We start from the raw sequence: 12,138 nt of genomic DNA, 5'->3' as shown, positions 1-12,138 counted from the left end.
CATAGCAGCAATTTGCCTCCAATGTCACACTGCTCCAATTTGTGTAGCAGTCTTCCATGTGCAACAGTATCAAAAGCCTTTCTAAGATCCAAGTATATAATATCAAAGTTATTCCCTGCATCCAGTTCTTTTGTGACTGCATCATAGTATCCAATCAAGTTGGTCAGGCAAGACTTCCCCTTAACAAAACCATGCTGTGTCTGAGCTATAACTGAAGTCTTGTCTAAATGATCCTGCAGTGCTTCTTTAACCAGTGCCTCCATTAATTTTCCTGGAACAGAAGTTAAGCTCACAGGTCTATAATTACTTGTGTCAGCCTTTGATCCTCCTTTGTGAATTGGGGTCACATTTGCACATTTCCAGTCTATGGGTACCTCCCCTGAGTCCAAGGAAGCTCTCATAATTATGGCTAAGGGTTTGCTTACTTCCTTTGCTGCCTCCTTTAATATACTTTTAATATACCTTTAATATACTTTTAATATACCTCCTTTAATATACCTTTGCCCTTTGCTGCCTCCTTTTTTTTTACTTTACTTTAATATAACTGGATAGATCCCATCCACCCCGGGTGCCTTTCTTGTGTTTATCTTCAACAGTTTTTTCCTCCACTTTACTCCCAGTTATTTCAAGATTCTGTAGCTTACTGCTAGAGTTGAATACACCTCTGGCATTCCCCTTGCTGAATAACTCCTCATGTGTGAATGTCGATGCAAAATATTCATTTAGTTTGTTAGCTACCTGAGCAGGATCATCAACAGTTGACCCATCAATATCAAGTGGACCAATCTGATTCATCCCCTTCCTTCTAGAGTTTACATAAGTAAAGAACTCTTTGCTGGTTTTCTTTGCATCCCTTGCCAAAGATTTCTCGTAATCTGCCTTCACCTGCCTAACCTCCTTTGTAACTTGGTTGCATATCAACTTGTATCTATCATAGGCTTCTGTGTCATGTGTTAATTTGTAAGTATCCCATGCATTTTTCTTCTCTGCCATATGCCTCATTAGTTCATCTGACATCCATTTTGGCCTAAACCTTGAACAATATTTCTTAGTTGGTATGTAAAGCCTAGTAGCTTCCTAGATAAGTTCTTTGAATGCTTCCCATTTTGAATTTGCTGTTGGTAACATCATCAGTTGGTCCCACTGTATAGAATTTAAATACTGTCTCAGTCCATCGTAGTCGCCCTTCCTTTCACCCATCATCCTTTCACTCCTTACTGAATACTGTCAGACAGTAGTTCAGGAGGAGGTCACAGGAACCAATATTAGTGCAAGGGTAATATATAGGGAGCTGCATGTAATTGTATTTTAAAGAAGAACTGCAGCACACACACAACCAAACCTCACAATGCACAATGTTCATTTTCCTGGTATACTCCCATCATACTAACCCCAGGGACTCACATCTGGTGAGTATGGGCTTTGCACACCCAGGATCCTGAGCTGGATATCATCATTCTTCTCTTTCCTTGGTGATTCCCTTCTACTTCTTACTCTTGTTTGTTCTCTCTCTCTCTCTCTCTCTCTCTCTCTCTCTCTCTCTCTCTCTCTCTCTCTCTCTCTCTCAGAGTAACTTAGAAATTTTTTTTTGGCTAGTGCAGCCAAAGCTTCAGGCTTCCTTGCACCATATGGCTAATAATAATAATAATAACCCCACTCAACCTAAGTGAGGAATCCCCCCCCAACCAGGAGGTACAAACAAAGCTAGAAAGATGGGTAGAGAAGACACTCCATGACAGACAATACAATGATCTCCATCAAGATCACATAGATAAAATTGCTTCCAGTGCATGGCTCTTCCCAGAGACTGAAGGATTCATGCTCGCCATCCAAGACCAAGTAATCAATACCAGGAACTACAGTAAATACATTGCCAAGGAGCCCAGAGTGTTCAATGACACATGTTGACGATGCCACCTGGCCTCAGAAACAATCCAACACATCACCGCAGGGTGCAAGGTGATCACCCAGACTGAGTACACTCATAGACACGACCAGGTAGCCAGGATAATACATCAGAAACAATCGAAGAAAGTGTACCATACTACAAGTATGAACTCCAGGCAGTACTAGAGACCCCAACCCACAAGCTGTACTGAGACCGTGCCGTAATAACGGATAAGAAAATCTCGCACAACAGACTGGACATAACCCTTGTGGACAAGAAGAAAAAGGCTACCTATCTGATTGACTTAGAGGTACCCAACAGTGACAACCTGCAGAAAACCCATGGGAAAAAAATCAGGATGTACACGAACCTGACAGGAGATCAAAGAGATGTGGCATATGTAACAAGTAACGACCATCCCGATCATCGTATCAACTAGAGGTATGGTGCCAAAGACCCTACATAACAGCCTAGCAGCAATAGGTCTCCCAGTGAACACCTACAAGGAGCTCCAGAAAGTCACAATCCTGAACACCTGCAGGATAGTCAGAGAGTTCCTCGACCAACAGTAACACCAGACATAACAACCACCATCCTGTGTACTTGGTAGAAATGTCGTCACGAGGTAAAACCTCCAATCAGGGAGAAATAATAATATGAGCAATAATAATAATAATAATAATTGGTCTCTACAACATTGTAAAGCTGTGGAGTGAAGAATCACAGTACATAGTTTTCTGCTGATGGCCATGTTTGAGTCTGACAGATGAGAATATTATTTACCAGAGTGTGTGTACCTTCCTAACTCTGAAGTTTACTGGAAGCGCTCTCACCATATAGGGTTGTTTGTCATGGTTTGGACTTGGATCATCAGTTGTCATTCCTGGAATAATAAATGCCACGTGGTCCATCATTCTGGACAATTCTGGCTTTTTACATGGTGGCCATAGTTCAGGGAGGGGCCCCTTTTCTGTTTCAGTATTGCAGTGTACCATGTCATGCTGCACAGCCTATAGTGACTTAATTTGAATATTGGACATGCAAAAGCTTCATTAAACTACCCAGAGTCCTTAACCTGATTGAGCCCATTGGGCTGAATTGGAATTTTAGTCCAGACAAGTATGCCCACAATCAGTCACTGAATTGACCACTGTGTTAAGGTGGAATAGAACAAAATACCACTCCCTATTATCAAAACTTGTTGTGGAGTCTGCTGATCAGGTTACAGTAATTAAGGCCAGAAGTGGGTCAATGTGTTATTAGATATTGTATCAACAGAAGTTTTTTAGAAACGTGCAGATCCAGTTATTTTTGACAATATAGTGTATATATATGTAATTGATAAATTGATGAGCATAGAGGATATTCACATGAAGAAAATACTAGCAATATTTAGGGATTAGTACATGAAGGCATATGTACATATAATTTCTTTTACCATTGATGATTGCATAATAACTGTATAGTTTTTTCTTTGTTATTAGGTATGAGACTTATGTGGTAGCTGTTAATCCATATGGTACTAGTCCTCCTTCAGTTCGAACACTCTTTGTCACTGTTCCAAAGGTGGAAAAGAATATTATGGTTGGTAAAAAACAGAATGGTTACAATGAAACCGCATGTTGTATTTCAGCAGGATTAAGGGATCACTGTCTCCCTCTTTGTTCATATGATGTAAGTGTATAAAGTTTAGTTACATTAAAAATCTAATCATCTGGATGGGTTATTGCAACTTGGGCAAATATCATTCTTTTATCTCTTAAAAAAAATTACAAATAAAGTATTTTGTTTCTGAAAATAACTGCTATGATGCTGTAGATTTTGAACCCTGAAAAGTTCTTGTTTATACTCTGCCACGACCATCAGGTCAGTGGAGTTTACAATAAATCAATCAATACAAATGTTAATTCTTAGAATATTAATACATTCAAGTCTCCCAAATCCAGCAAACCTTGGGATTTGAAATCCATTAAATTTTTAGTGGCCATATACAGTTTGGGAAACACAAAAAATACTGCATTTTTTACAAGTGTTTCTTACATTGAGAGAAAGTACAGTAGAAGCCCTCTTATCTGATGTGATTGAGACTTGTAGTTGGTCGGTCAACTAAAAGCATGTATGTACCTTAAGAATTTTATTTTCAATTTAAAACATATGCATATACATTCATTTAAAATTCAGTAATTTTCATCTGTTTAGACATTTGAAATGTGATGTTTTGTAGCATGATCTCTCCATGTTTTTTTTTTTTTATTTTATATATATAAATGTCACATTGCTGACTGTTGAACCAGGCTATTGTTCAATATAATGTAAAGTTGTATCTAAAGTGTTTTTGGCCGGTGGCTGTATGAGAAATTTTTGGCTCTGGATTTGATTCAATCTATTCGTCATGTTTTATCTGTTTCCATCCTGATATGTATGTATGATTTCTGCACTGTCCATAATTTCATTTACCAACAAATCTCTTTTCTTTTTCTTTTTTTTTTTTGTTGGAAAACATTATTATTAGTCCAATGTTTTATGTTTTCTTGCTGCAAATCTTTGGAATTTTCAGTTTGCCTGAAATCATTTAATAAGCTATGCTGTTCATTTATTATTAGCATTAGCATTAGCATTAGTAGAGGCATTTGATGCAAGAAAGCAAGCTTATGCAGCATCAGCCAAAAAAAAAAAAAAACCCACTCCACTTCACCCCTCTGTTCGTTCGAAATACCTGTCCAGCTGAGCCTTAAACTTATTTAGGCTATCAACTTCCACGACAAGGGATGGAAGTCTGTTCCACCAACCAACCACCCGCTGGCTAAAGGCAAATTTCCGCACGTCTATTCTACATCTGTCTTTCCTCAATTTGAATTTATGCCCTCTCAGGTGATTATTCTGAGCGAGAGGAAGAATCCCATCAGCATTGAGCATGCTCAAACCATTCAAGGCTTTAAACACCTCTATCAGATCACCTCGCTGGTGCCTAGTCTCCAGACACTGTAATTTGCAAAACTTAAGCCTTTCTTCGTAAGAGCACCCCTTTGTTCAATTCACTAATCTTGTTGTCCTTCTCTGTACTCGTTATCTGCTTGGAGTTCATTACATTTATTTGCATTGTGTCTCCTAGATTTAATATTGAACTTGGAATTTTGTTCCATGTTAGTGCTATATTATAAACACATCTTTATTGATAACTTTTAATGAATCTTGGAGACAAGAATGATTAAAAGTCATCAACATTTAACGATTCACTGTAACTTTTGTTAGTATCGTTTTCAAGATTTGGTAAATGTTGAATTTGGAATTTTGTTCCATACTAGTGCTATATTGAAAACATATCTTTGACGTTGATGACTTTGGTGATCCTATTAGAGCTATATGTCTTCTGTTTTATCCAAAATTGAACTAAAAAAAAATTTTAGCCTGTGCTGTCTTTTTAGATATTATAGAAATCCTTGATCTATAGGTTGGATCAAAGATTACATTTGGTGGTAAAACATGGCCTTGGTGTCCATTTGTTTCTTACAATTGGGATATGAAGGAGCATTATCCCAAAAGAGAATAGCCTTTTCTGTAAGATTGTTTTCTTCAAGTATTTCTTTACAGAAGGTAAATAAAAAACATTCATGAAAAAATTATTCTTTGAATAATGTGAATCCATATTCGAATAATGTGAAGTCCTAATTTAGTAAGCTATTTTGACACAGTTACTCATGAGTTGGCTTCATCAACTGATGAAGTTGATCTGACTAAAGTTTAACTGCAAATTTTAAATGAGAAGCATTTAGGGACTTAATCATAGCAGCTACTAGGCTTTTTAAATCATCAGATGTACCGATAAGACTTGTGGTAGAGAAGTAAAATGCAGTAGATGCATATAAATATTTTTATCATATGCATAATGCATATTTTATCAGGTGATAAAAAAGCATACAGTAGATATAAACTAGTCTGCAATCAAGTCACAAAAGTGGTTAGGCAATCTAATACAAGGAGGCTAAGGCAAAGATAAGACAGCAAAAACTTCTTTACTTATGTGAACACTAGGAAGGAAGGGAATCACATTGGTCCACTAGATACGAATGATTTAACTGTTCATGATCCTGCTCAGGTTTCTGACAAACTGAAGTATTTTGCATTCACACATGAGGAATTGGTAGGAGGGGAAGGTTTTGATGATATAACTACTGAAGCCCCTGTGGGTAACACAGTTGACAGAATCATCCTCCTCCCCACACTAGCTGGAAAAGACCCAAGTTCGAATCCCTTCGATGAAGGGAGGAATTTTTTTGTTTTTTTTTTTTCACAACACGACTGAGTTACTTGGGTGAGGGCAGCATGGTTTTTTCTCCCAGAAACTCAGGTTTTTTGTCGAGCAAAACAGAAAATCGACCTCAGGACACATGCAATTTATAGACAATATACACAGAGTAACATGGCCTTAGTCAGCGATGCGCCTAAAAAAATTAAAAAAAAGATATGATTACCAAAGACGTTCAAGAATTACTGGTAGAAAAAGAAGCGGATTTGGTGCAAATGGCATCAGAGGTAAAATCAAATCAATACAGATGATGGTATCGCAGATGAAAATTCTAAACTACCAAATTTTACACTAAAAAAGCAAAGGGGAAGCATAAAGTTAGCCGAGCAATTAGTCATATTTTTTGAATGCAGATTCTCGAATGAAAGGAGCCCAAAGTTCAAAAGGGAGCTTCAAAAATGCTTAGTTCCATATGATGTAATTCATAAGGATTTATCAAGCAAATGCAAACAAACCCAGATTATTGATTTTTTAAAGAGAGCAGAAGGTACATGAAATCTAGAATGGTGTATTTTTGTTAGTTTTGTTAACATTTTGTTAATAAAATAGTGTATTTTTTTTAGCTTTTGGAACTGACCCCCCCTTTTTGTAATTTTTCCTAGTCCATCAGTTTCACACAACACAACATTTTACAGGAACCTAATAAGCATGTTATACGAGGATTACCTGTACTGACCTTTTAACTTGACATCTCTTCCAGGAAAAATAAAGGGATCACTGGTTTGAAAAAGTAATGCAATACCATCTAGATAGGAATGCAGTTATACTACAATTACAGCATGGATTTGTTAAGGGGCAATATTTTTCTGAACAATCTGATTGGATACTGTAACACAGTAACAAAGGAACTGAGTGAAAAAAAAATAATTTTGACATCATAAATACTTAATTTCAGAAAAGCTTTTGATTCTGTTGCACATAACAATTCCCCCCCCCCCATACAAACTGGAGCATTGTGGCATTATGGGCAAATTACTATTAAAGATAATAGGATGGTTAAGCAGTAGGAGACAGAGTGCCTTTTCTTGGACTAATGTTATTAGTGGAGTCCCCAGTTTTCATTGCTGGGTCCATTGTTGCTGTTGTTTTCTATAGTTTATTAAGGATGAAGTTATATCAAGCTTAATGTCTAAAAGTTTGCAGATGCTATGAAGATTGGTAGGTTGCTTAATGACAGTAATCAGGGTAGCATGCTGCTGCAACAAGATCTTGAAAAATTAGGCAGATGGGCTGAGAAGTGGGAATTGAAGTTTAACATTGGCAAATGCAAAGTACTGTATATGGGTAACAGTAATCACAGAATAACATACCACCTGTGTATACCACACTCAGGGTACTATTGGAGAATGAAAAAGACCTTGGGATAATTGTGCAGTGAGATATGAAGTTTTCTGAGCAGTGCAAATAGGTAGCTGTGACAGCTCATGTGATTTTGTCAATGATATACAGGAATTTTCCCACGAGGATAGGGAGGTGATTATCCCATTGTATAAGGCAATGGTTAGGCCACATCTCATGCATACAGGTTTCAAATCCTAATTTTAGGAAGGATGCGGATCTATTAGATTGGGTGCAGAGAAGAGCACGATTGGTACGGGCAACAAAATGATGCTCTTACTAGGAAAGGCTTCAGTTTTGCAAATTGCTGCATAGGAGACTAAGCACTTGCAAGATCTGATTGAGGTGTTTAAGGATTACATAACTTTCATGCCAGTAGAATCCTTCCTTTTGCTCAGATGACACACATGAGGGGGGAAAACTCAAATTATGGAAGGATGGTTGCAGGATAGATGTGTGGTAATTTGCTTTTAAAGTTGTACAAGTTTCCTTTTTATCAACAAAGTATAATAATAAAAATAAGAACTTTTAACAAATATTTATCTGATGCAATTTTGGTATATTAGTTCACTTAATTAATAAATAATACTATATAATCTTAGATCAAAATTATGGCAATAATAAAAAATATACAAAAAATTATGATTTATATTAATATAATATTTTGTGGAATTATATAAAAAGATACAGAATATCAGTGTTGCAAAAGTCATGCAAACTAGATGGGCACTTTGAACGGCATGTTGGATTACATTAGCTGGCAACGGCATTGGAGGCATTGCAAGTGCAAATGCCACTGCAACAGTGCAACTAATGTCAGCATTAACAAAAAAGAATCACATGCAGTGTTTGTCTTCTTCCAAAATGAATTTTTAACCTTTCATTTCAAACATAACTTTGGTGACTTCGGTGTCTTTCTTTTTTAAAAAGTATTGTGAAAGCAATGAAAGCACGCAGTAAGCTGCAAAGTACACAGTCATTGCCAGCATGATAAGGGGGGGGGGGGGGTATGCACTCAACTGTTTCTTGGCATAAAAAACATGACCAAAAGAATTGCAATGGATTATTTTTGAAAAACAAAAAGATTGTACCTCCTTTCTTTAATGTGTATTGCATCTACTAACACAAAATTGAGGAAATTCATCTATTGGAAACCATACTGGAAATGGGAAACCTGATGTAAAACTGATAACACTGCAGTGCACATTTGATGAAAAAAAAAAAAAAGGAAAAAGAAAAAAGTTTGCTTTATTGTAATTGTTTTTAAGGGAACAATATCAGTACAGCACATTTTCTGGATGTATATTTGATCTTCTAACGAAATTTCAAGAAAATATTTCTATTGATATCTATGTTACAAACTTTGAAAAATGGTGTCTTCACATCAGATTTGTAAAATCAAACAGCACTAATCCTTTATGCACGGAAAGTAATCCGTTACAGTGCAGTTAGTGGAGAACGTTTTCTGCTTCAAATGGATGGAAAGTACTTGTCAATATTTCATCTGGAAATAATGTCACGTGGTGGGAAGACAGTAAACACTAAAATCCTGTGCACTAAAATCAAACAGGAAGTTACCCTTTATGTTACTGAAAGTAATTCTGTGAGACACCAAGTCTTATAAATATCTTAATCTCTGAGAATAGCAGGTAGAAATAAAATAATTTTACAAACACAGAAAACACCATTTCAGAAATATTTCAATTAGTGGGAGTTGGCCCGTCAATACAGTGCATAAATCATAGTATAAACATTGGTATTGATTTCAACATCACGGTGTCAAATTTTGCGTTTTTTTCCTAATTAACATTAGAAGTTCATCAGAACTCTGTATCGACATTCTGTTAAATAAAAAAAAACTTCTCAGGGAGACTTCCTGTGTGTTTCAAACATAATGTAAAACTGTCCTGTTATTGATCTATTTGAATTTTCTGGATGAAGCCACCATTGTTGTTTTCTCTTTCAACTCGCAATAAACACTATACATAAATGCACAATACATCCAACTTAAATAAAAATAACCTCAGGGCCTCACATCTGGTGAGTATGGGCTTGGCACACCTGGGGTCCTCAGCTGGATATCATCATTCTTCTCTTTCTTGGTGATTCCCTTTTTACTTCTCTCTCTCTCTCTCTCTCTCTCTCTCTCAGGGTAACTCGGGAATTTTTTTTGGCTGGTGCAGCATAAGCCTCAGGCTTCCTTGCACCATATAGCTAATAATAATAATAATAACATCCATCTTGAAACTGGGAATAGAAAAAGTGAGTGGCTGGTGATATCCAATGAAACGCTAGAAGTGCCTTGTCTAGTTTGAAATGATCTGACATTAGGAGTGCTACATGTAGGTTGCTGTTTTGGAGACATTCATGACACCAGCTGATGTTCACGCTTCAAGCGCTCATCTAGTATAGCCCTTAGAGGGGGATAGACATGGAAAGTGTTGGCTTCTCTTTTTTGGCCGATGCTTTATTGCATCATTTTCTAATACTAATGTTAAGTGTATTATAACTTCAAATATTTAATATGCTCATAGCAGCAGCTATATGAATAAATTCGATAAATTGTGGACTTTGTTTATCAGCCAGCTGACTTTCTATCATGAATTCATGTGACCAAGACATGTTTCCTTAGTTGAGAGTTGAAAGTCTTATGGCTCCAAACAAAATTCATAGACAGGAAGTTGTCAGGTAAGTTTTTGAAAAGTGTTCAATTAAATATCATTTAACTTTGACTTAAATATAATTTTATTTGGCGAACCAATCCATTATCCAGCAGCACTATTAGGAAAACAAGTTTTTGAATCAAACTGAAATGGAACAATTTCTCAAAGAAAAAAAAAAAAAAAAAAATACCAAAAATAAATTGATATTTTGTAGGATTATGTCAATTTTAATTTAAGAACCTATCAGGTGTATAGTGGTGCTTGGTTGGGAAACTGACAAGTGCAAAAGGAATCTTAAAATATAAAAAATTATATCAAGTGCTTTGAATTTAAGAATTCCTTGTAGTAATGCTCAATGCGAGAATATATTCAGCCAGTTGAGAAAACAAAAATGGAGTTCAAGTCTTCTCTTTCTGATGACACTTTGGAAAAAATAGTGACAAAATATTGCTGTATTAGTAAAAAAAAAAAAAAATAAATAATTATGTCCAGATTCAAAATGAATATAGTAGAATTAATTTTAAAATGCTTATATGTAGCATTTCAAAGTGATGATGTTGTTCGTGTAAATGTTTATTTACATAATGTTCCATCCTCTGAGTTATGATGATCATAGCACATTGTTCAGAAATACGTTTCCTGACAGTGAAATAGCATAAAAATATGGTTCTAAAAAAATTAAAAGCCATAGGCATTGTTTAGTAAAATTGCACGAATAGGGAAAAAAGAGGCAACAAGTGACTCTGCAAAATGGGCCATTTTCGATTGTTGCAGATGGCAGTAATGAAAGTGATTATATAAGCTATATCTCATTGTGGTGACCTTTTGTAATTTAAAAAAAAAAAAAAAAAAAAATGCACTGTCAAATTGAAAGCAGCTTACTCTCATTGCCAGCATTGGAAGGTGGTCTATAGGGCATTTCAGGTTGTTCAGAAGAAGATGCTACTGGGCATCTTCTGAACAGTCTGGAAGTATGCAAGATATCTTTAAAAAAAATGCCTGGCATTTACTGTTGATAGTGCACTTTAATGGTAGGCCTAAACACTGGTGTAGGAAGGTATTAAAAAGATTTTACACTTGATAGGGTGTACTTGTCATCTTATTAATTTATATCCTAAAAAGAGGGCTGCATGCCTTCCTGTGAAAGTAGATGAATATTTGGTGGAAATTTACTACCATATAGAAAGAAGTGTTAAAAGGTTTATAAATATTGAATTATGGAATGATGAGAAACTCTTACATTATTCCAAAGGAATGCATAAAACAATTTTGATTTAAAACATTCATAATGAGCCGACCATTATTCAACAAGTGCAAAATTTATCTTAGAGGCAGGATGTGCTGAATTTGTTCCATTTCATAAAAAGGTGTCAAGTCAGATCAGAATTCTTTAAAACATTTCATGCAGTAGTTGAAGTTAGTTGGTTGAAGAAGAGAGAAAAAACACAAGGAAATTTGTGAAACAAATGAAGTGTTTCAGAGATTTTTCCTTTTTCTATAATGCTTGTAGAAAAGGAAAAAAAAAGTTATAACTTTGGAGTGAATTGTATTTGACACAGTGCACAGTTTTTTTTTATAGTCTGTTTTTATCATGTCACTGTATTTCATGAAGAATTATGTATTACTACTCTATTAGTGAAAGATCTGTTTATTAAGCAGAAATTTTTTTCTGTATGGAGTTATGTGCCCTTTCTTGCATGTCTCAGTTTGCACTGTTATTTTTTTTTTTAAGTTATTTCCAGCATTGTTTCAAATATAGTATATTTGAAACAAGAAATAATGTGGGCAATAATTTAAAAAAATATATCTTTAAGTCATGAAAATGCACTATTTGTGGTCATAGAAAGTCAGGAACACTGACTAATACTTCTCAATATGAGCTGTAGCATAATGTGTAATCATTTTACAAAGGCAGTATGCTAATTTACAGTTATGTTTGATAG

The 12,138-nt window shown here is 35.5% G+C and overlaps 1 protein-coding gene across 2 annotated transcripts in view; it reads left to right on the top strand.

The window, feature by feature from the left end:
• Window positions 1-12,138, top strand: part of LOC150081768 (Ig-like and fibronectin type-III domain-containing protein 2) — a 550,711-nt gene that overhangs the window by 271,853 nt on the left and 266,720 nt on the right. For both annotated transcript variants that reach the window (XM_090378862.1, XM_090378863.1), the window contains exon 14: window positions 3,373-3,562. In XM_090378862.1, coding sequence (XP_090234988.1) covers window positions 3,373-3,562 — 190 coding nt within the window. The remainder of the gene's footprint in view (window positions 1-3,372; window positions 3,563-12,138) is intronic.

Source organism: Mastigoproctus giganteus, chromosome 8, assembly GCF_048544385.1.
Source record: "Mastigoproctus giganteus isolate SK-2022 chromosome 8, ASM4854438v1, whole genome shotgun sequence".
Classification (NCBI taxonomy): Eukaryota; Metazoa; Arthropoda; class Arachnida; order Uropygi; family Thelyphonidae; genus Mastigoproctus; species Mastigoproctus giganteus.
This window is presented reverse-complemented; position numbering and strand designations above follow the sequence as displayed.